At 31.9% G+C, this 25,788-nt stretch overlaps 1 protein-coding gene and 1 long non-coding RNA gene across 5 annotated transcripts; one reads left to right on the top strand and one right to left on the bottom strand.

Moving 5' to 3' along the window:
• Window positions 1-172: 172 nt before the first annotated feature.
• LOC143242167 (uncharacterized) lies at window positions 173-14,604 on the top strand. 4 transcript variants are annotated; one of them, XM_076485492.1, is made up of 5 exons: window positions 173-468; window positions 7,730-7,857; window positions 9,414-9,469; window positions 11,998-12,120; window positions 14,371-14,604. In XM_076485492.1, exons 2-5 carry the CDS (start codon window positions 7,839-7,841, stop codon window positions 14,449-14,451), a joined length of 279 nt encoding a protein of 92 aa, XP_076341607.1. In that variant the 5' UTR covers window positions 173-468; window positions 7,730-7,838; the 3' UTR covers window positions 14,452-14,604. The 4 variants fall into 4 exon arrangements, with proteins under 4 accessions (XP_076341607.1, XP_076341608.1, XP_076341606.1 ...); XM_076485493.1 differs by having other exon boundaries at window positions 173-472; XM_076485491.1 differs by having other exon boundaries at window positions 173-7,857.
• Window positions 14,605-20,588: 5,984 nt separating this feature from the next.
• LOC143242713 (uncharacterized) lies at window positions 20,589-25,393 on the bottom strand. Its single transcript, XR_013023163.1, has 2 exons — window positions 25,077-25,393; window positions 20,589-24,110 (listed from the first exon to the last, which is right to left on the bottom strand). It is a non-coding gene; the product is annotated as an uncharacterized LOC143242713 (long non-coding RNA).
• Window positions 25,394-25,788: the final 395 nt, after the last annotated feature.

Raw genomic sequence — 25,788 nt, 5'->3', positions numbered from 1 at the left:
GTGAAGAATTGCATATTGTGTTACATAATCTAACAGCTGTTCAGTTTTAATTAAATTATAATAAATGGTTTCAGCTTGAGTTTTGAGTTAAAAGTTCAAATATGTCTTATGAGAGAAGCGTAAGGTAAAAATTTTCAAACTTTCTTCACTAAAGAAAGTTTGAAATACGTTTTCTCTATTTTATTAAGCTTATGATATATATATAAGAAGATTGTGATAGTAAACATATATACTGTTACTTTATTAATTGGGAGACTACTGTCAGGCAATATTTTCTGAAGATGGACTTCTCTATGAAGCATGTGTTATGAGTATTAATGAACAAGAAGGGACATGTGTTGTTCACTTTCTTGGGTATGGTAATGAGGAAGAAGTTTGGATTGGAGATCTTCTTGCATCTCAAGGAAAGCATGCAAGAGCACAGCAGGAACTTGCAGCCCAAGGTTATTTTGCTGATAACATTGATGTGTAGGTAAAATATGCATACTCAGTCAGTAATTTAAGACTTGTATAACATTATACATTTATATATATTTATTATATTGACCTTTAAGTCATTGCTAACCTACATCACAGAAGCTACAAGGATGCAGCACATGTGCACCCATCTTACTGTATCCAAGAGCATAAAACTGACCTTTAGTCATCACAAAGTTACCTATCTTGGCTGAGCTTTAGTGGGCTAGTATTTTCAGTTATATATGTATTATCATTACTACAATTAACAAATATGTTTTTTAAACTTATTTCTTTTGTAAAATATAGAACTGTAAATAAAGAAGTAAAGCAAACAATTATCTCTTCCAGTTACAACCTTTGTACTCAGTTGCTCTTTGCCTTATGTTGCTAATATTTAAGAAACTTCACACGTGGAAGATGAGAAATTAAATAATTTTTAAAGGTTTTATATATATACATTTGAATAACCAAAAATTTATAAATTACTATATTGATACCATTATAATTTATCAAGTGTAGTAACTAAGCTGTATTTGGGTCTTAAAGAATATGAAATTTCAAACGGGCTAAAGACCCAACTTACCAGCACAAAGTAATACTTTAAAATGGTTGAGAAAACCACTTGAGGGATATTTTAAGCTTTTGATTGGTTATTCACAAGATGTAAGTGCATATAAGGACCTGTTTTCAAAAATGGGAAGAGGTGAGTAGAGCCACTGTGTTTAATTCAGTATATGAATTATATATCAGCAAATAGAAAAGATAGGAGGTTCTTATTTCATATTCTAGCTTCTCAGTATCAGTAATTTTAGTTCCTAATTTGTACAAAACAATAAGCTTCGTACTTGGACACCCAATCTGAACCAATGCTGCATTTAACATACCTTGTGACACACAGAAATCAATGTTTAAAAGTGTTTTTTTAATATTTATTTTTAAATTAAGAAATTGAATAATGTATAATATGAAAATTTACAGTATAATCTACAATTTGATACCAAACATAATGACATAAATTCATAAAATAGTATTATAGTATTAAAGCAGTATTATAATTGCCTGAGAACAAGCTATTTTTTATGTAATATATTGTAATGAATATATGTGTGTCCATGAAAGATATCATAAGTGAATGTTTTAAAAGTATTGCATGGTATTGTAAACAGTATAAATACAAAAATGCTTTGTTTCTAAACTCTGCCACAGTGATTTTTGTATCTAAACTTTATGTAGTATTTGTCAACCTTTGACTATGTTCTTTTAGGTTTATTCCCATTTTGTTTACAACTATTTAGTCTTAGTGCCAATGGAAGTAGACAGCTTTGATGTCACTAGTTGCTCCACACATTTTTTATTTTTGTGTGTTTTATCTTGTACAAAATAATACTTTTTCAAGAATTGAAAGAAATCCTTTTAATTATTGCACAGAATAAGTTTTTTTCCTTCAGATAACTTAATACTTGCATGTTAAAATGTTTAAATATTTAGTATTGTACTTAAAGCTGGTAGAAGTATGTGTAACATTATTCTAAAACTGAAATCTATAAAAATTAATGATAATTATTGGAATTATAATTTCAAATACTAAAGATTACTTGTAGTAACATCATTCTTTCAAAGAGGTAACTGCTAAAATTATACTTCTAGTTTCATTTTAAAGGTATTTTAGTTTAAAAATAAAATTGTGTTCTTTTCACCAGGGCCTGGCATGGCCAAACGTGTTAAGGCATGCGACTTGTAATCTGAGGGTTGCGGGTTCGCATCCCCATCGCACCAAACATGCTCGCCCTTTCAGCCGTGGGGGCATTATAATGTTACGGTCAATCCCACTATTCATTGGTAAAAGAGTAGCCCAAGAGTTGGCAGTGGGTGGTGATGACTAGCTGCCTTCTCTCTCGTCTTACACTGCTAAATTAGGGACGGCTAGCACAGATAGACCTCGAGTAGCTTTGTGTGAAATTCAAAAACAAAACAATCTTTTCACCAGAAAGAGTTATTACCTGAGTGTGCACTTCAGTGTAAGTTCCTGAGCATGCTGCAGGCCTCTAACAAAGCTCTCATTCCTACATCTATTAATGTGCATTGTACCAGTCTGTTGTTTCATCATTATTATACCATAGCCCCCCCAGCAGTAGGAGGGTGACACATCTTTTATGTGTAGTAGTCACCACAAACACAAGTGTAGTCTTTCCTTTCTTCATTATCAAGTAGAATAATACTAAGTTTAAACTTAACAGTTAGAACTTTCATTTGAATTATGTTGATTTTGATTTTCTTTTAATTCACCTTTTATTGTTAGGGAAACATGTCTTACTACCTGTTACTGTTATTTAATCCAATGTACAAGTTTCATCCAGTAATCTTCAAGGTCATTATTAGATCTATGGCTATTGCCATACTTGTTTTAGTGTATTTTTAATTATTGCCGTTATTTTCTTTCTTTATGATTTAAGAAAAAGGACTATCATAATATGAGCTTCATGTTTTCAACTGAATGTTCCCACATTAATGATATCCTTCAAGGTTTTTAAAACTCTTTTACAGAAGTCATACTATACTGTAATGACAACTGCAGACAATGATCAGTGATATTACTGCCATTGTGCACAATTTGGCTGGGTTGATTCTTATCTCTGATGTAGGATACTAACTACACTTGCTTTAACTTCTCATTGAAGTTCTACTTTTGTCTTTCTATGCTTGGGATTTACAGTTATGTGTCTTTTGTTTTCTCTTTCTGCAGTTAATTTCTGCTAAATCTTGAACACCTGCATGGTCCTCTTTCACCTGATACTTTGAGTCTAGAGATATATTTTTCTTACATTTTTCTTTCAATCTACCCTTTTTCACCGTATTTCAATTTCTTTTTTGTTTTTCTGCTCCTTTTTATCCATCATGACCCTTCCAGCTTTTGTGAGGCAGCTTGCACATATTTGTTTTCCACTTTGCTCTGGGTTTTCTTCCATTTGTTCCATTTAGTTGGATATTTTTTTGGACTGCTCCTTGTTAGGTTGCTTTATTTTCTGTTTAACCCTTATCCAGGACTTCTGTCTTGGGTCCTTGTGATATGGTGTTTGGGTTTTTGTGTTTTTTTTAATTAAGTTGGTATCTTTAGCTGATGATGCAGTTCTTCAGCAGTGTTTGTATTCACCAGATTTTTATTTTGTGTGTCTGTATATATTGTTTTTTTTTTGAGTGATCCTCCTCTTTCTCTTGTCCTCTTCTTACTATTAACTATCTCCCTTAAGCCATGGAGGCAATTCATTCCTGGAGCTACTTGTTGACTTCAGTCCTGTAAAAACTTTTCCATTGGTGAATCCCTTTGCTACATCCTATGAAGTTCTGTAGGTTCTTTCTCAGAGGTTTTCCTTCCATCTTTTACTCTGCACCTCTCCTATTGAATAGGCTGTGAGGTAATTCCTCTGCTCCATTCTAGAGTTCTACTTCTGTATTTTTTTATCATTCCATTGAAGGCAGAAGGCTATTAGTCTGTCCCACTTAACCCAATTTTGGTCTTTCTTTTGGTCAGTTTTCTCATCATGATGGATAACTTCCATATCTTGATTTGTCTACATATTTTTTGCTTCCTTTGATTTACCTCAGTGATCAAATATTTGATTCTCAATAGTTCCTTTTAAGTTGGTTATGGCCCAGACTTTTTTTTTCTCTGAGGTCATATTCTTGAAGCCTATTATATCACTAATCTATAGACACTTGGTCTCCACTTACCACACCGAGTGTGGCTTACTTTGTTTTGACTTCCCTTTTCCTTCAGGAGTAGTCTCATTTCAATCTCAACCCTCCTCTAACTACATTCGTGGAGAAGGCACAGCCTACATTTTTTGTCTTTGTCACTTGGAGGTTTTTGATACCAGGACTCTTGTTTCCTTTGTTTCCTGCATGAGTTATTTTGGAGGATTCCCTCTTCTCTTGAATCTTTTGTTCCTCTTAGATTTGCCCATACACATTTCCTTCAGTAGTTTATGACCTGTCAATGCAGGTATCAGTTGATCTCACATGGCCCTGGATACCCTTTTTTTCCCATTTATACAGACTTGCATATGATTGGAGCCTTTCAGATCTCAGATCAGTGACTGTGTGCTCCTTCTGCATATAAATGTGAGTTTCTGTATCTTTGGTGACTGTAGGTGGTACTTAGTGCTTAACACCCACCAGTTCTGTAACAACACCTTTCAGCTGCTTCTGTTCCAATGAGGTACAGCTCTGGATGGCTGATCCATTTCTGATGCCAAGGGCAAGGTTTCTCTGGTTCTATATTTTTGAGCTAGTCTCTCCTCACAGTCTAACCTTCATTTTCTGTCTCATCTGTTTGGTATTTTTATTGTGATCCATTCAAAAACATCTGTTGTTCCCTCCCCCATTGTGGAAGTACTCACTCTCAGAACTTCTTTTGTCTTGGTTCTGGTCTTTCTCATATAAGATCATGATCATCACATTTAGTTACTTATGAATCATGTCTTGAAAACTTAAGCTTAGGTGATAGAAGAACAACTCTCTCCTAGATCTGGTACCTTTACATACAGTGGTTTCTCTATCTTCTGGTATTTGTAGTGGATTTTTCTCTCACTTTTGACCTCCTATCATTACTGCCTTTCCACTCACTTTACTTTCAATCTCAGATACTATAAGATGTGATACAATAGTGTCCCATCACATACACCACAGTAACGTTTCATGTATCCTGGCTTTTGTCTCCCACTTTTTGTCAGTTTCCACTCCACAGAACAACTCTCTCCCAGATTTGGAACCTATCCATACAGTGGTTTCTCTATCTTCTGGACTGCTTGTTTGTTTTTTTTTTTTTTTTCTGGTCTTATAACTACCTTATTCAACATATATATATATTATCCAGACAGTGGGATGTACCAATAAGCAGTTGGTGTGTAACAGGAAATACTTACCCAAAATATGCATTCAATGGGTAGCATGGAAAATGTTAAGCCATCTGCCTCTGCTTATTGCCTGCTGTTGATATGGAGTTTTATACAAGACCAGCCAATCATTAATTGACAAAAATGTAAAACAAATTGACAGTCAGGGGGTGTCTATACACAAACACCTGGTGTCTTTAGTTGTAGTAACCTTTGTGCTGTCTCTAAGTAATGGACATAATTCCAGGTGATTGTGTCTGATGACAGTGGTCCATTCACATCTTCAGTATTCTCCCCATGCAAATTTCTCTCTTCCCCTATTTCTTATAGTACACTTGTTTTGTTTCTTTTGGAGGGGGTGGCTTTGCTTCATTAGTTACAAGCTGCTGAGGAAGTAGATATGGAGAATTTCTCATTTAGTGATGTGATTGCTGTAATACAAAACCAAGTGAACACACACCTGTATTCAGAAGTAGAGCTAGAGTGTTACCTGGTTGTGTAGTACAAGACATGTCATTAAATTATGAATCAAGCCAATCTTGACTGTTAGATCCAGACCAATGAGCTGTGGGATGATATTCTTTGTACACCTCATTTGTATGATATCCAGTATTGAGTAGCCTGAATTATAGCTTTAATAACACTATATGCTCATGCCCAGCTATCCATCTGCAAGTTAATGAACAGTTGAACAGTCTGCCATTCTGTCCATCTCAGTGATATGTTGGCATCCAAAAAAAAAAGAAAAAAAGGTTTCTATGGCATTATGTTTTGCTCTACTACCTCTATTGGGCAAAGAGTATTCTCAACTTGAGATGGACATAGTCTTTCAACAAATGCTCCCCATTAACTTACCCACCTTATGGATATCACACCCCATGGGCTTTCCCTTCCTGGTGCTGTTTCCAGAAAAGAGTTCATCATTGTAATTTCTTTCCACCATTTCAAGGTGAGAATTTAGCTCTTAGTGATGCAAAAAAGATTAGTAACATTTCTAAAGTTAACATTTATTTTACCTGTAAATGTATTTCAGATTGATACACCACCTCCCATTCTTCCTTCACTTTTGGTGTATTTAGTTTGCCTCATGAGGCAGATGTTTGTATGGATTACTAAGTATGGATGATGTATTGCTCTCTTATTGGTGAAAGTATAGTTAGTTATTATTACATTTTAAGAACAAAAGAAGTATGTCATCAGTTAAACCACCAAAGACAACATGACATTTACTACAGATATATTTATTTTTTAATATATACTATTGTAGATACAGCCCTTTGGGCAGTGCCCTTCTTTAGTTATCTGTAGTTGAACAGTAAATTTGTGAAAGAAAATGTTCTAAATCATCAAAGGTTATATGACTTTAACAAAGAAATGTGTACAGTAATGATTACAAATGGTTAAAATAGTATAATAGAGAATTAGTGAACACAAGTTATAAGAAAAAAAATCTATGAATAAAATGGATCATTTTAACCACATATAAAAATGCATCATATATTCCATCATATTCATGTGTTGTAGAAAATTATAAATAGGAAAAACCAACATATTGTTCATACATTTTGGGGTCACAGTAAGCTGTAACACAGATAAACCAGTGGCTTAACACTAGTTTGCAAAATAATTACTTTAAAATGTTCAAAGATATCTTGATAGGATAAATGAAAGCTTTAGCTTTTTTTAAAGTTTCTGTTCTTTGCTTTAACTTCTTTTAAACATTTTTATACAGTATTATGCATTTATTTAATCATGTATTATTTTTTCAGTGATGTTTTTTTTAACTTTCATCAACTAATTTTTCATTTCTTTTACAAAATTTTCAGTTGTGGATTTTTATTTTTAAAATTATAATATACATGTATATTGTTTTATATGTACAAAACAGTCTAATTTCTTTATTGTATTGTTTTAAACATTTTTAAACACTGTTATAAGTGTTTATCTGTTATATTATTGTGTAATCTTTTCCATTTACTATTCAGCTAAAGGTACCTGAAGAAAGTATTACCCAACAGTTTTATCCACATCAGTATGTATTATTAAAATATAGTTCTCTGTAGTTAACATCTTATCATTGGTGGTTTAACCTACAATATACTTCATTTTTCCCTTTCAATAACTACTATGCATAATTTATTATACAGTTTTATATATTATAGACTAGCATAGAACGCCTAGCATGTGTAGAAATGGGAGCTTTGTTAAAGGCTTGTAGAATGTGCAAGAACTTACATAACTATGTGTGTGAAGGAAATCACTCACTCTTTGTGGTGCAGAGAAGTAGGTATCTCTGAATTACATTTTTCAGGTAAGAAAAGTTTTAACATTTGAAAGTGAATTGCATTTACATTGTATCATCTAAATTCATTATTTAGAACCATAGTGAGAGTATGGAATGGATTGGAACCAGGTACGGATCTCTAAAGGCTGGAAACAACCTGCAAAGAAACTGTTTCACATCCAATCATTTATGCCACTTCATGCATGTCATGCAGGTTTTCAGGTATGGTCTTTACAGGTCACTTGTGAACTTACTGGTGAATAATGAATTTTCAGAACTAAAGCAAATAGAGAAATAAAAGAAGCTTATTGGATTGCTAATCTAAACTGTTCAACCTTTCAGAATTAATCTAGCTCCTGGAATTGGTGATCTCTGTTCATTGGTTTTATCTCTGTCAAAAAAATAAAAATAACTGTTCTTTCCTTATTTTTTTATGAAATATGAAAGCTGAATTTTCTAAAATTTGCTGTTTGTTTAAGATAACTTTTCATACCTGTTTTTATAAATTAATTAGTATGACATATATTTTTAAATCAGTCTCCAGATGTCACCTTTATTTTACTTAAACACCTAAGCATAGTTTTAAATACACATATATTTAGCCATTTCTAAATTAAAATATCCCTAACACCTTTCCACAGACATTACTGCCATTGGCTATGTTGTATAAGAAATGAGACACTTACAATAATTTATAGACAAATAAACATTTCCTGGAAAAACTGGATGACCTTCATAATATCACTAAACTCCCTCTCTGTATATAAATATCATTCATTTGATTACACCACCACCACCAGTTTGCCCCTGAAGAAGAAAAGCCCACCTTATGAAAGAGCTCATATTGTAGTGGTTTTTATTTCATTTTATTTTACGACTTCAGCTTTGTTCTTATTATCCTCCTGCACATTTCCAATACTCTCTTCAATGAAATTTATTTTTGTTATTAATTCTCTTGTTTTTTACCTTGTGTGTTTTTGATCTTCTAATTTTTCTTCTCTTTATTCTAATTTCTGTTAATTTATTTCACATCTATTTGTTCTCGTTTTCTTCACGTTATTACCACTGTTTTGTGATTTCCAACATTTTTTTAATCTTGGTTCAAACATACACTGTCATCTTGAAGTCTTGATTCTATTTTATTTACACTAAAATATTATTATTCCTTATGCTAATATTGCAACAGTCTATTGGTGTGTTGTTTTCTTTTATTACTTAGTAAAAATATTACTAATTCCAGTCTGCTTACAGGAAAAAAAGTGATTATCTCTTTAGCTGAAATCTCTACAACTTACATAATTTCATGAACTAACAATAACTAAGGGATAGGTCTAACTCACATATAAATAAACTTTCCTATCTGTGGTACTGAATCAAATCTGGCTGTTTAACCTCCACTAATTCAGTAAGTGATTGAGAACATGGTAACAGACTTACTAACTAATTAACTGACACATTATGTGACAGAGTAACTATGTGATACATGTTTCAATATTAAAATATATTTTTTCCAAGTCTTCAAAAACTTAAGATGCAGCATGTAAATCACTCCAACTGTAAACACTTAGAACATTTATAGACATCACAAAATACAAAACATCTCAATTAAAATTATAACAAGAAAAACATATTTCTAAATTTGTATAACTGAATTTTTATTGTAATAAAGCTAACTATAAGTCAAGGTAATTTTTTCATTGCTTTTTTTTATATAGATTGTCACTGTTTATTACTTATGTATATAAGCTTGAACCGTTTTGTTCAATTGTATGTACAAGGTTCCAATCCAGCTTGGCAGTATGCTGATCAACTCCATGGACCATCTACATCTTTTGTAAGTCCATATATGTTGAACTGACTCACTCATTTGTCTTTAAAAGAATGTAAACTCACCTCTCAGTTCTTAAATAATTTCTCAAAAAACAAAGAGTACATATGTTTATGCTAATATGTTATTTGGTTTACTAGCTTGCAAGGTTATCCCACAATTTGCAAATGTTTTCAGACAAATAACAGAGAAATTTACATATGGCATCACTGTGGTGAACATCATTTTTTACACACATTTGTCAGAATTTGTAAATATTTTCTTAATAATATATTAGTGAATTTACAATATAATGCACACAATTTCCAACAATCAGTGAACAGTATCATTGTAATATTTTCTTTTATTTGAGTAGTCATTTTTCCAAACATCATTTATATGAACTTGTGGCTACCTTTCTTCCATTCATTGCTCATTTAATGAAAAAGATATGTATCAGGTTTTAAGTATGTATGGACTGGATTTTTTGCAGTAGGTGTTTGTAACTTGTTGGCAATAAATTTCAACAGTAAACAAATAGAACACATCCACTTGCTTTTAAAAATATTTTAAAATAAGTCACTTTTACATACAAATGTTTGTTACACTGTTGGTTATCAGAGTTGTATCCAGAGCTTTAAATAATTGTTTCCTTTCATCAAAGTCCACACAGGCTGATTCAATTACTTTAGAATGCAGTTGATAAGACAAATTATTTTTCTCTACTCTTATCACAAAAGTACCAGCAAATAATTCATTTATATTACCCTATGGGTTACCACAGTTGTATCAGGCTTTATAAACACTCCTTAACAGTACAAATTTTTCTTGTTATCTGAGTTAAACTGTAAAACTCCTTTTAAGACATCAATTATTAACAATTTTAAAATATTTCTTTTACTTAACTTTGTTTGGTGATTGCCACAGTTGTATCCAAGAAAAAAATAGTTTAAAGTTTTAAATAAAATTGTGATTTCCTATAGTGAAAAGAATATTTTGTAAATATATTTGACTTGTTTTGATTATTTCAAAAGTCAATTGAATGCCACCCAGTTTGTGTTCAAAATTTTCACAAATGCTTATTTTTAAAGAATTCTTCCCTCTTTTGCTATTAAAATCCTGATAACATGACTAGTCTGTGTGATAAATGGCATTTGCTAATTGATTAGTTAATAGGCTCATTAATCAGCTAGGTTTGATTAATTAATATGTGCATGCTCCCTACAATCTATGCAACCAAATTAAAAAAAAATTAAAAAATTGGCTATGTGCTGTCTTTATAATATTTTTCAGCAATGCTCTTTTTTTAAAATATGAAACTTCCTGTTTTTATTCACATTGTTTTGATTTTGTTAAACAGTTTTGAATTACCCTTAATTTTGTATGATAAAACTCTTCCAAATACTCTTGTTTGCATATTCTTAAAAAATGTGCTTTCGTCTAGAAAGAAATTTGTTGTAAGTTTTACAGATATCCCCTACTTAACAAATTTATTATCATTATTGACTAAATACCACAACAAGGTTGATATTATATTTGTTTTCCTAACAAATAGTAATCTTAAGTCTTCTGCAAATTGAAAACATTTTTCTCTATCACAAATAAAGGCAGTAATGTGTTAATTTATTTATTTTCTTTGAACAGGATTAACAAGAAACTAATATCCAGTAAAGATCTGAGTCGTCAGAATATGTTTAACTGCGTATCGTACACTGAATGATAGACTTATAAATATTGCAACTCAATAACACTGTAGTATATCATTCAATTAGTAAAAATTTAATTTTAAACAAAAAATCAAAACAATAGTAAAGTATCTTTATTGAGCCTTTAACAGTGTTCATGTGATGTCTGTGTTTCATACATATACATATGCTCATCAAATTATAGGAAAATTTTAAGCCAATACTAGATACCACTATTTAGTGTGTTTGTACTAAATATCATGCACTTTGATTAAATAGTTTCTACTTTGAGAAGTAAAAACCAAAAGGTATCAGTGACATTGCTTTTGTCTAGAAATGGTTAAATGAGCTAAACAAAAGCTACTGTTTAAAATTAACTTTGAACATATTGTGAACCATATTGTCTGCCTCAGTGTTCATCTGTCTCCCATTCGAAAGCTGCACATGCAGACAAAAATCAACATTCACATGCAGGCAAAAACCAGCATTCACTTCAGAAGTGATGTGAGAACAAGAAGGAATGATGTTGACACCAGGTGTTCTTTTTTGCAGGATATTCTAAACTAAATTATTAAGAATTAATAACACTGTCATTCACATTTTAAAATTGTAACATAAATAATAAAATGTTGATTTATTATATGTTATTATTGAGCAGCTCTTAGCCTGACTTAAGTGCTGTGCAGTTACTTTTCATGCTGGGTAACATAAATAGCTCAAAGCTTTACTCTAAGTGAATAAAATCAAGAGTGCAACACAACTAACCTTTTTAAAGTCCATAAAATAATTTAAAAAAAAGATTATCTTAAATGTTTTCTGTCACTTGTAATGAATACTTTTGCTTCTAACTTACTAATTTACTTAATTAAGATTCCAGATATTCCACCACTACCACCTTTTCCTCTGGATGATGATGGTGTCACAGATGACGAAGCTCTAGCTTCAATGCTGATGTCATGGTATATGAGTGGATACCATACTAGTAACTATCAGGTACATTATAAAGAAATCTTATGAAGTTATCAAACATTTTTTGTCAAAAAAATTGTCCATTCTATTTTACTATTATATCCTTCAGTATGTTCAAAAGTTCTGAGTAACTGTTTTTGACTCTGTTACTAAGGATTGATGATTTCTGTCATCTAATTCTTAATGTATGTACACTTGAAAATTTCGTTTTTTAAATATCTGCATAAGTATTACCTTTTTTGTATGGCCTAATAATTAGTATTTCAGGTTGTGAGGGTGGATAACTTGAAATTGTGAGTAGCAGAACTTGAGTTATAGGAAGTGTTTGACTTAGCTGTTTAGCCCTTATGTACATAAGGTGCATCTTTAAGTTGAAAATTCAAATTTTCTAATTTCTTATCTTCTTTTTTATAACACATTGAGCAGTTTTATCACTAGTATATGATTCCATATTGGATTTTGTTTATAGCTAAACAATACCAACAAGATAAATTCTCTGTTAATTTATTAAAGTTACATTAATTACACTGCACAACTATTTTTTTGAAAAGTTTTGCTTTCCAAAAAAGTTGTTGCTGATTGTGGCAGATACCTGGTGGGTATGCATAGATATAGTTTTGGTTTTGCTTCATCACATTGGAACTCTGAGAAATAGTCAGTTAACTGTTTACTGGCAATAACGTATTTAATTGCATTTATGTTTCTAATATGCTATTAAGTTCAACATAATTAGAAGTGTTTTGCTCCTGATTTTCGTTTGTATTCAATGTCCGGTGCATCACGTTGCAGTGTCCAACAGTAGTCAGCAAGCATTGATGGATTCCAGTTGCCCAGATATCATTTTTCCATTGTAGCAAAACTGAAGATTTCGATGAAACGGTACATGATGGGCAAATTTGGATGTGATTTTTTTGATCAACAGCCAAAAAACCTATAAGGAACACCCAACAGTGTTCAAGAAGCAAAAACTTTGTTGTGCAGTGTTATTAGTAGGATCGTAACAGACATTATTGTGAGGCAATTACCATGTTACAAGTAGTACTTAAATCACTGGATATGCAGTCTGTGATAAGTGTATGAATCACCAACTCCAGAAGATTTATACAGTAATAAGGAAATGAGACAGAGGTGAAGGTTTAAATAATAAATGAAATATGTATTCAGACCCTTCCTTATCTACTTTGTTTTAGTAACCTTATACTTTTAAGCATCTGCTGGTTCTCATTACTTGAAACATTTTTTAATAAAAGATTAACAAAATCATTGTAAGAAAATAAAACCAAGTAAAAGAAAATGCTTACTGGGAAGCAGAGATTTGGTTGGCAGGAAGAATTACATGGCTATGATGACTGGCAGTGTTTGACTCACTATAATTTTACTCTAGCATTTATATAATTTAGTGATTTAGAAGTTTTGGATTCTGATATGCATATGAACTCAATGAAAGTTATTGGTAATCCCAAGAATTACTGCTAAATAAGGACTGGACTGTTCCTCTTGGATGATTTTTGATAGACGTGCATGAATCAGTTAATGCTGTCTATAGACCAAGGATAACTTCATGATTGAGATTTCTTACCACAAGTTTAATAGTGTCTCTATTTTATACTTTTACAACTTTGCTGTTTCTAAGCCTTATTATATATGATATATGTAGAAATATTAATGCATATAAGTAACTTGTATCCATGTGAATGCTTACATTCCATTGTTCAGTTATATCACTTGATTAAACAGAGCTGCATTTCTTTGAGTAACTTATTGTATCTGTATTTTTACATGTGTAAAGTCTAGGTATGTGATAATTTATAACAACTATATGCATGTGTTATCAATTTCATTATAGATTACACTTGTTTATTAAATATATTTTGGTTTCATTTTACTCTTCTAGTATGTTAATTATGCCCTAACTCTCGACGTGTTGAATGTTAAGATCTCGGGCATTCTTTAACAAGGTTATCTCAACCATTAAATCAGGGGTTCCCAACCGGTGGGTCGCGGCCCCCCCCAGGGGAGTCGCGTAGCATTGTTAGAAGTAGCTTGGGATAACATTTATTTTATTTCATCAATTACATTTTCATGTCGCGAGTGCCAATAGGTTGTGAACCCCTGCATTAGATAATACATTACTGTTGGATAATGTTTTCTCATGAATGTACTTAATTGCTACTTACTTTCCTTCTTTTTCTACCCATAATTATTTCAGGGTGAACTTTGAACCTTAATCTTTAACACATGACAGTGACATTATTTTTATTCTTCTTGTTCTAGGCCTTACGACAAATGCGTACTGAAAGCTGTGAATGTCAAGAACATGGCAATAAAAAATGTTGTCTTCGTTGTTCATCATGAATTATTGTATCAAAAAAAAGAATTAGTTCTTTCAAGTTTTTACTGAAATTGCTCTGTCTTATTCATGTAAAGTAATATTCTTGTAAATTCTTTAAGAAGAAATTATGCAGGTTATGTATTGTTTTTATAAATAAATATTTGTGTTTTCATCAACTCATTGCATGAAACATCATTTGTTGACAGTGTGTTACGTATTTATATATTGAATATTTATTACGTTGTTTTTACTATAGATGTTACAGAAATGAATGTTCTTAAACTTAATTTTTTGTTGTTATTGAAATATTTTTGATATACACTTTTCTAATTCCTGAAAATCACTAGAGGGTCTAGATAAGGAATTTTAGTATTAAAAAGTACAAAAGGTATAATACTGCTGTTGTATGACAAGTATAATTAATTATAATTATGCTTCACACCATAAGAATTGCAAATTGCTCATTATAGCCAGTCACTTCTGTAATTATGATCAATAATGTTTTGTCACTGAGTTACGAGATTCACATTGAAATCCTGTTGTTGAGATATTCATATGTGCTGAAGGAATACAGATATGTTGTAAGCTATATAAAGCATGAACCTGAAGTGAAAAGATGAATACTTTAATCAGACTGGACTTGCTTCATTAACTGATTAATACAGTGTTCTTAAATCATGGTATGTACAAGTAAAACCAGAAAAGTTGGCAGTGCATGTTGCTAGCTGTTTGTCTTTCCTCCAGTCAGTAACTCAAAATGAGTGGCAGCAACAGAGATAGCCTTTGTAGTTTTGTCATATCAAACAAATAGTGAGCAATTTTGATGTTAATTGGAATCAAATTTGAGATCCTTGATTTGTGAGCTCCCTCTCTCAAATTGCCAAAGCTTAAAATCTTGAAGTCAAAAATAAATAATGAAGCTAAAACTCAACACACAAAATATACCATTATCTAGCTCTGTACTTAATAACAAACAAAACATATATTTATTATTCAATTTTTTAAGTATTGAAATAATCAAAATATCTAATTTTAACAGGTTTATAATTTCATGACAATTGATATGATTGCAGTTTTTATTAACTCTTTAAGTTCAAATGAATACCTCATTAGGTTCTTGCTCATGTAGAGAATGATACACAATTTAGCTGTGTCCACATACATCCTTTACTGCATGTGTCATGAGGATTTTAGTGATTTGCATTCAGGATTTAATTAAACTATTTTTTACGTTCTACTAATTAGTATAGCTTAAAATTGTAGCTAAAAATCTATATTTTACAATAGTATAAGTTTTAGTTTCTTACTTTTATAAAGCAATATTCTTTAAAATCCCAAATTTCTCCTACTGTGACAAATGTTACAGTTTTATTATAGACTGTCCCCTTTTCAAATTTATTCACAACTATAAGTACAAAATTTAACATATATTACTCACTATATTACCATCATCACTGAAACAAAATATTTATAGCTTTGTATCTTGTTTAGTTACAGAGCTATCAGATAGAAAATCAGACACCTCTTGCCACACCCACCAGCATACACAACAATATTACACTTTCCAAAAAAGCACAGAACATAGTTAGTGGAGCAGAGAAATTATGTAAAAGTTTTACGAGATGTTTGTTGGACTCTGACAAATTGTTGCTGACTTGAAATGCTTCCCAAACACTGTCAAGTACACCATAGATCAAGAGACTGAGATGTGTAAATTTGAAAATAGGAAAGGAAAAGTAGAACACCTAAATTAAATGATACTGATGTTTTTTAATATCTTTGTTTATGCAGTCTTTGAAGCAGAAGGAAGACTTTTGTTGATCTCAAACTATGAGATAAACGACCATGTACCAAATAACAGAAAAGTGACCAGATCTACAGTATCAAGGAAACTCAATGAGAATGGAGTATTTGGTCATGTAGCAGTTAAGAAAACCTTGACCTCGTCTTTCAAGTATTGTCAAGATACTGAAATTTGCTGTACTGTTGATGATTGGAAAGGGGTGTTATGGACAGTTGAGTTAAAGTCTGCAATATTTGGTTCATAACATAGGTTATACATCCAGCAGAAGAAAAAAAAGTGAAATATATTTACCTCAATATAGAGCATCTACCATGATGTATGGGGGGGAACCAGTGTGATGGTTTGGTGGTGTTTTTGTGCTGAGGTGACAAAAGATATTTGTAAAATAGCTGAAACAATGGACCAGTGCAACTACCATCAGATACTGATCTGTCAAAGTATACCCAGTGGTTTGCATATTACTGGATTGTACTGTCAAGAAGTTAATGATTTCAAACACTCATCCAACCTAAGCAAAAATTACTTAGCTAAGAAAGAAACTGTTGGAGTGATGGTCCCCAAAGAGCTCTGATCTCAGCCCAGTTGAACAAATCTGGAATTTTATAGATCAAAAACTTGACAAATCAAAAGTTAATTCTGAAGAAAATTTATGGAGTGTATGAGAGGATTTGGAGTAAAGTCCCAAAGGACAGTTTGATTAAACTTGTTGCAGAAATGCCTTACAGACTGTCTGCAATTATTAGTGCAAATGGTAGACATAGAAAATATTAACTGTGCTAAACTCAAGCACTTCCACTGAGTTTCTGTTATACTAAATATGCAGGTGAATAAACTTTTAATGTTTCACCTGTGATTTACCTTCCATTATTATTGGCCAGGTGATTAAGGCACTCGAATCGTTATCTGAGAGTCGCGGGTTCGTATCCTCGTTACGCCAAACATGCTCGCCTTTTCAGCGGTAGGGATGTTATAATGTGAGGATCAATCTCACTATTCGTTGGTAAAAGAGTAGCCCAACAGTTGACGATGGGTGTTGAAGACTAGCTGCCTTCCCTCTAGTCTTACACTGCTAAATTAGGGACGGCTTGCACAGATAGCCCTCGTGTAGCTTTGTGCAAAATTCAAACCAAACCATTATTTTTTAAAAGTAGCCTGAAATCTAATTTTTGACACTTTTCTATAGTACTGTCTACATTATATAATTATAATTTGATACAAACAAGGTATTAAATTCATCTTATAAAATAATTTCATGGAAGAAACTTTAAGACAGTAAAACATTGAGCTCTGCAAGCTTTCACTGATTACAGTCATTATTCTTTCCAGTTTTGGTTAACTGCCCAAACGATATAAGATGGAGATAAATTGTGTTATTAGTTGAAATTGTAGAAGACTAACTCCCTTCAGAGGACACAGCAGATAACCTGAAGGGTCTTTGCTATAAAAAAAATACACGTGATCGAGAATAAAGATTTTTCTTTAACTTATTCATTTGCTTTTGCTAAAATTTTCTTGGGGCAAGGCGTTATATCTGCGGATTTACAATGCTAGAAAGCAGATTCAAATACCCGTGGTGGGAAGGACATTGACAGCCCTTTAACACTTTGTGCTTAACTACAAACAAACGAACTGTTGTTGAAAATGAAATTGTGTTTATTGCTGATTTTGAATTCTTGTGAATATTAAAATTTAAATATACACGATTGATATCAGTAGATTAATATAATACGACACAAATGTGTTATTTGTTATAGTTGATTAATAAATCACAAGTGATTAGCTATAAAATAAAGTATTATATTTCTACTATTTCTATTTTATTTATCAGTAGGTAATTAGACTGAGTTTTGGAAAAAAGTTATATTTCCATTTTTTTATCAATGGGTGATTAGGTATTGGAAACGTAATGTGTTTCAAATAGCCACAAAACCTATATGAGTGGAAGTCTCACAAAGTGCTATATCTCCACGTGATATCACAAGCTTTCTTAAGGTAAAAGAACAACAACAACAGAAACAAGATGTGTCTTGAAAAAGGCTTCCTTGATTGAAGTTTCAAGTCGAATCAGGTGGTCCACAGTGAAGCTCTGTCATCAAAATCCACATTGGGTGGGTTAGAGGTTGTTTGATTCAAAGAAACAAACAAGACTAGTATTAGCCATCCTAAGATTTTACAGAGACAGCTTCTCAAAGGAAGTGGGCAGTAGATTGAAAGTATGTTAGGATCCTTGCATTTATTTTTGAAATATAAACAAATGCAAATTTACAGTTTGTGTAACTATTATAAAACACACAGATGTGTTACTCATAACAACAGCTGAGTCTCTGCATTTTGTTTTTTAGTATTTACAAATTTAGTTTCAGGAATAGAATATGTAGCAGAGATCTTTGACACTGTTCATGAAGTTTACTTTTGATGTTCCTTTTCACAATGCTTGATCCACAGATGATACTTGCTTTTCTTTCTCACATATGAACGTTTGTGACGTCTGTACATGTCATGCTTATTTAGTAAGTAGTACTTCTATACTTCATCCTCTGATGAGACTTCATTGTTAGTCTACTGGAGGTTCATGAGGAAATGTTTTTGTTCCCAATTTTGTGTAAAGCTGCTCTCGAGAGTTATGTATGGTAGCCATCCATAATTTAGCAGTTGTAAACTAGGGTAAACACAACTAGTTAACATCACCTTCTTCACATCATGGAGTTATGATGTTCTAAAGAAGGTAATGTTACTCTAGTTCACGTATAGTAGTAAATTACATAGTATTTCTAAATCCAAATAAAATTTTATTTCTTATCCACAGAATCTCTTGGAAATAAGAAATATTTTTTACTTTACAGATCCATGCCTTTGGATGATCATTATTCATCATATAAATATTTATCTTCATCCCTTGTCTGATTTGGTAAACATTTTCAGCTTAGTCAAGACAATATTCACCTATAGGGCCAAAAGCTCTTTGCTTCCCTGTATGTGCAGAAAATTTCAACCTCAAATTCTTGATCTGGATGTTTCCCTTATACAGCAGAATGCCAGATACTGTTCATGCAAATTTGTTCAAGAAAGAAATCCAGTCAGAACTGCAACAAATAATAGATTATTCATCTCAGGAAGGAGTCACAATTACACTTTCAATCTTACTCAAGAAACTGGTGTGTTATGTTTTCTTGGATGAAGTCTGGCAGCCACACTTTGCCATTTAAAATACTTCACTCAAAGTTCAGGATATCAAGGAGTCATAAAGTAGATACCACAAAACATTCTGCTGACAAAATCAGGTATTGTCTCAGATAAGTACTCAGCATCCCTTTAAATCTTCATTCAATATCCCACCTAAATTGATATTGTTATACCTCGCTTAAGCTACCAAGATGTCTTTACTTGGTTGGTTCACACTGTTTACAGATTGACATTTTGCTGATAAAGATATTTAATATCCTTTTAGAAATACTAACGTTTTAAGTTAATTCTCCAAGGGTAGAAATATTCTAAATTTTCAGCAGGACACCTCAAAATTTTCACCGGACATTACCGAAAACAAGAAATCAAGTAGAGACAATTATTATATAAAACAGAATCATTTTATTCATAGCACTGAAACATTATTTCAAAGCAAGTGGCAACAAGCCTTGTATCCATTAAAATGACACATCAATTAAACTGGTAGATTTAGTCATCCAGCACTGAGACATAAGCTGATGTAGACTCAGTATCTCTGTTGTCTTTACGTGTGAGTTCCATGTGGACTCACAAATTGTCTGTTGTTTTTGTTTTTTTTACTGTCCTTCCACCAGGATTCTACAGACTTGCACAGTAATTCTATGCTTGCAAGATCACAGGTCTTATTTTTAGCTAATTTTATTGTCATCAAGTCATTAAGAGAATCATTTATTAGTTTGGACCACCAATCATCCTTAATAACTGCCATCTGGGAAAATCCATGTTCTGGTTCAGCAGATGACACGGAAATCACCTGCATGCGGCATACCAAGGCCAACACTGTTGATCCAGGGAAAGGTTTACCATCCTCAACAGTAATTTGACTTGCAACTGACTCTTTCGTGGCACTTTTTGAGCATCTGGCTCTTATCTGACCACTAATAACAATCACCTTTCCTCTAAGTAACCACTTGCCAGTTTGTTCACATGTTGTGAGCTCTTTATGTATTTCTATATACTTATAGTTTATACTCAGAGAGCCACTTAAATAATATTAATTACACGATATTATAAAATGTTTGCATGTTATTATTTTGTGTTCCTAATTTAATTCAGCAAAGTATTAACAAGTGTTAACTTTTATCCAGACTTACTACAATAAAGTACAAGATCCACAAGTAAGTACTAAAAGTCTTGCTTTTATATTTCTCATTTATTGTTACAAAAGTGAGTACAATGTGAAACTCAGAATATTATTAGAATAGAAAAGAAAATATGAGTGAAACAATTTTTCAGGAATCTATGCATGTAAAATGCATGTGCTACATAATTTAGTGTTTGTTTATTTTACTCCAGTTTTAGTCATTTGTCTACTAGGTGTTTATAGGTGCATACTTACATAGTTCAAAAAATATTAAAACAACAAAACTAAATGAAGACAAAATTTAAATTGTTACAAGTCTGGGATTATTTAGGATAAATAACTTATTTTATGTAACAATCTACAGTTATTCTAGAAGAAAAAAATGGTAGATTTATCTTGTATTTTTTTTCGAAACAATCCCTGAGGAAGGGTAAGAACAATGAATAAGCCCAACAGACTACCAGAAGTTAGAGTACATTCATATGATGAGATGAAGCATCAGTGAACAGATACAGATCCATCTTAGATAAAGATAGTGGCACATTGATGGTGATGCCAGAGAGGCAAGCCACCATTATAAATCCTGGGCTGGAGGAGGGGGCATATGAACTATTTTCGTCAAGATTTCAGTGAGTAATTCTTCTGTGAATGCAAGGTTCAGAGGAGAAGATGGAAATGTCTGTGTGTGATCAAAGAGTTAGTTGGTTTTAGTGAAGCCATGGTCCCCATCATCAAATTATCTCTCATGAACTATAAGTTGAACAAGTGTAGATTTTGGTGACTAGTCACTCACAGGCAAATGGAAAAAGGCTGAGCAAAACTCAGAAAGGGCTTAAGAAACACTCTCAAGTGAAACTTGAGTGTGAGCAAGGAAAAATTCAGAAATATTAATGAACACCACAATTTCGATATACTGCAGATAGAAGAGAGTGGTTGGAGGAGAAGAGAGAGAGAATTTGGGTAAAAGACTACAGGTAAAATACAGAATTATCCACCTCACCTGTGTACATAAAAGTGTGACCCAAGTGGATTTAGTAGTGACTGACAACCTCAATGAATCATATACAGGTAACAAAGGAAAGTTGTGAATTAGAAATTCTTACACAGGAAATTGGGGACTAAAGCAAGGTATAGTGGTGACGTTTCAGTTTGCAACAGTGTGTAAACTAAGGATAAAATGAAGGATTGATTTTAGCTTCTGATTAAATTTAATTAGAACTACAACAAAAATTTTGGAGAAAAGAAACAGGGAATGATAATCACCTACAAAAATTCTAAAGAGCATGGTGCAGCACCTCAGCCTTTGGCACAGAGATGAGAGGTAAAGTATGGTTAGAAGAATCAAGTAAAGACAAAAATACTGAGAACTAAAATGTGAAACCAATACTAAATAATCTGAACCCATTCTCCCATAACAAACCTAACAAGATAAATCCCAATTGTGGAAATCAAGGAAAAGGAATTCAGAATCATTAAAATTGAAGATATAAGAATCAGACAGGTGTGAACTTGTAAGAATACAGTTAGTCAAGGAAAGATAAAACAAATATTATTTATGGTTAGGATTAGGAAGAAGCAAATAAGACTAACTTTTCCCATAACTGGAGATGGGTACTATTGCTTGTCATTTACTAATCTGTTTGCATGTCTTTATGAAAAACCATATTTTGGAAAATTAGCTGTCGAGTTACGGTGCAAGTTTGTTACTTTTTTTATCCCTGATATTTCTTAATACTTATTATCCATAAAACAATATTTATTACTTTTGAATTCCTTTATGTCCCTTTTATTAACATTTATATTTTAAGCACTTTTCATGTCATATTATTATTTTGCTGTATAAACACCCATAATAATTTCCCTTTTAAGTTAAATGTTTCAAATACCTTTTCATACTCTTTTATACCAAAAATTGTTGTTCCATAGTTTATTTGTAATCATAAAACACAAATAAAATTAGTCCCATATGTCAAATTATTTCAGTATCTAATCAAAACAATTCTGGTGTATCATGATAGTCTTCTTTTCATAACTATAATGTTACTACACATTTCTTCACACTTAATTTAGTAATTTCCAATTTTCCTACAACAAAGAAAGGTCTACCTTTTAAAGATACCAATATTATGTGGTTTCTTATTTTTGTTGTTCATTGATTTTTTGAACATATATATCTTCTGAACATCAGAAGCTGATTAATCAAAGGTTTCATTATGATATCTTTGTTATATTCAATTACTCTCAACAGGCAAGTCAGTTTTTATTGTATCTTTATAACAAACTTTAAAACAAAAATGATTCTGTATCATAAGAAATAGTTTACAAGTTTATGTTACAATCTATAGAGATGAATAAATTTAAAATAAATCTAATGAAAATATTAATTTATAACTCCCATGAAAAACAACAACTTGTATATATAAGAAATATAATAACGACCCTTTATCTATTTGGCTATAATATATTATGTCTTTTGGCTTTTAACACCAAATATGCTCTCGGTGAATGAAAACAAAGGTTTGGGAAATATCTTATAGCATTACATTTGATAAGTAACACCATTTGTCTCTAATTATCACAAAGATGCAAATTGTAAAAAAAAAAAATTCAATTTCTATAGTATTTTGGACATTATAAAAATGGTATCCACATCACACATGCAAGATCAGAACGAATAAAACACAAAATAATATAACAAATGGCAGTGATAACGTACAATCACTAAGCTTTGAAACTGATAGCAATGTGGATCCTGCCTGCTACTGACTGCAAGGTAGATGCTCTAAGCAACTGATAACTGCCACAGCACTCTCCACAACCCTGTGAATAGTGTCTTACAAATGGAAGAGAGTGGAAAGATGAAGTCCTAAAACATGTTCAAATACCTGCCAGTGCTGTATACAGAGGAAGTGGAAGGAGAGGAAGAACTGATCAGCTGTAGCAAGCTTCTGCAGTTGTACCACAGCCTCTTCAAGTGCAACAACCTGCAACTTGGAAACTGATCTTTAATTGAAGTAATTATTTATACCATTTACTCCGTAGGCCTTTGTAGATCACTGGACAATCTGTATTTTATTCTGATATTGTTGTCAATACTGAGAGTTATTTATTATATTTACTCTGAAGGCCTCCTTGGTTCACTCGACAATCTATGTTCTAATATAATATTGTTGTTATTACTGATAGTTATTTATTATATTTACTCTGAAGGCCTCCTTGGTTCACTCGACAATCTATGTTTTAATACAGTATTGTTCTTACTACTGGTAGTTTTTAGTATAGGGACTGATAACTAGCAGGGATGCAGTAATTAGAACTATCTGAAAATTACTGTCTTGAACATAACATTCAACCTGTTGATTATTTTCATTTTTGTTCAAGATGGAGCTCTCTAATTTAGTTCTCAAGAGAGGAAGAGAAGAATCAACCTGTAGACTAATGGAAACATTTTAGCTCACCATCACTTGTTCAGAAATGTCCAGAAATAGTTTTGAACTAATAACTTCCTTTCTTCACTTCCCAGACAATGGTCTTCACAAAGTACAATGAGGTCAGCTTCGATTTTATTCTATCTGGAAAATATATCCATTATACATATCAGTTACCATTATTATTATAGCACTGAATTTGGCCCTAGTAAACACCTACCTATTAATGAAAGCATCAAATTCAAGAGTTGTGTATCTTATAGGCAATAACTGTTATCTAAACCCATCAGTCATGGAATAAAAAATAGGCATTATGGAATAACAAATATAGTTAGGCTTCAAACTTTATCATTTCTTATGTTAAAAGAATTATTGTCACTTCAGCTGTTTTGTTGTTTCTGAATCTATTTGTTCAGAATTACTGTAAGGATGTGAATACAGAAGTGCAATAATGTACACTGGAAGTTTCTATTCATTATCAAGTTTATTTGTTAAACTACAAAGATTGAAATTTGTCAGATAATGTTTTCTTTCATTTTAGAGAAAAATCTATTCAATGCTGTAACACTGAGTATGTACAGTTTCAAATAAGAAATACACCAGTTTATCCATATTTAATAAACTGAAAAATGGTAATTTGTCTAATTTTAGTAATTTTCTTATTTGGGAAATGAGTAATAGCTGTGGGATACAGATATACAACTTTATCAATGAACATTCTAAAAAGCTTGTACATTTAAGTAGTTTAGTCAATATATCAATTAACAAGCTACCCATATTAACTGCAGAAAAGTTGACTCCCTTTTCATAGTATATGCCATATATTCATTAAAAAAGCCAAAAAAGGGGGTGAAAATTGATTAATTATAATAAAATTGAAGTAAGATCCAAAGCTGTTTGCAAGAAATGTGAAATTCCTTAAAAAGTATGTCCATCTTATGGCATGATCACTCAAGAAATAGCACGAACACTTTTTTGTAAAAATGGCTGAAAATTAAGTAATTCAGACCAAAATAATAATGTAAACACAAACTAGGGAATGATGCATTAAATAACATGTAAGATGCTAAAATCAGTGAATGATAATAATGAAAAAACGCTTCTCTTTACCAATGAATAGTGAAATTGACCGTCTTTATAACACCCCCACAGCTGAAAGGGCGAGCATGTTTAGTGCGACGAGGATTCAAAGTCGATTTACGAGTCGAGTGCCTTAACCACCTGACCATGCCGGTCCCAGAAAAGAAATATATGGTGAATAACATAGAGAACTAACATATTATCGGTTCGCTATATACCATGTTCAGTGAACAGAACAACACTGAAATCCGAGGTTCGATTCCTCAAAATGGAAAGGACGCAAAGAATCAATTGTGGAACCCTGCTCTTAAGAAACACAGCAACAATAGCACTTGATTCGCTATTTTATCAGCATCAAATTACTTTCGCCAATTGCCAAGCTCATCTTTACTGTTTGGGATAAGGCCTATAAGTTTAATTTTTTCATAATTGAAATTACACATTTTAATGACGAGGATAAATATTCATAATTAATTCATTAGTCCATTGAATAATTAATCGTGACGATATATTTCCTTATTGTTTACGTATCTAAAGTTCTCATTTATACGTGCCAATTTGATATTTGTTATTATTAATCGAACCTTTCTTTTCAATTTTGCGAAACAATACTCATTACAACAGGCTTAATACTAATATATAACTTTATAAGTATTGTTACCTGAATATTATTTTGACAATCACAATTGTTTGTTTGTTTAGAATTAAGCACAAAGCTACTCAATGGGCTATCTGTGCTCTG

The sequence above is a fragment of the Tachypleus tridentatus genome, unplaced genomic scaffold, assembly GCF_004210375.1.
Source record: "Tachypleus tridentatus isolate NWPU-2018 unplaced genomic scaffold, ASM421037v1 Hic_cluster_2, whole genome shotgun sequence".
NCBI lineage: Eukaryota > Metazoa > Arthropoda > Merostomata > Xiphosura > Limulidae > Tachypleus > Tachypleus tridentatus.
The sequence above is the reverse complement of the archived record's forward strand: the minus strand, read 5'-3'. Positions and strand labels throughout refer to the sequence as shown.

Excerpts from the sequence above, each read along its gene's own strand:
- LOC143242167 (XM_076485490.1), top strand. The coding sequence starts at position 9,371 with ATGTATATAAGCTTGAACCGTTTTGTTCAATTGTATGTACAAGGTTCC. Across the intron at positions 9,470-11,997 it reads ATGGACCATCTACATCTTTT|ATTCCAGATATTCCACCACT; the intron begins GTAAGTCCATAT and ends TACTTAATTAAG. Across the intron at positions 12,121-14,370 it reads ACCATACTAGTAACTATCAG|GCCTTACGACAAATGCGTAC; the intron begins GTACATTATAAA and ends TTCTTGTTCTAG.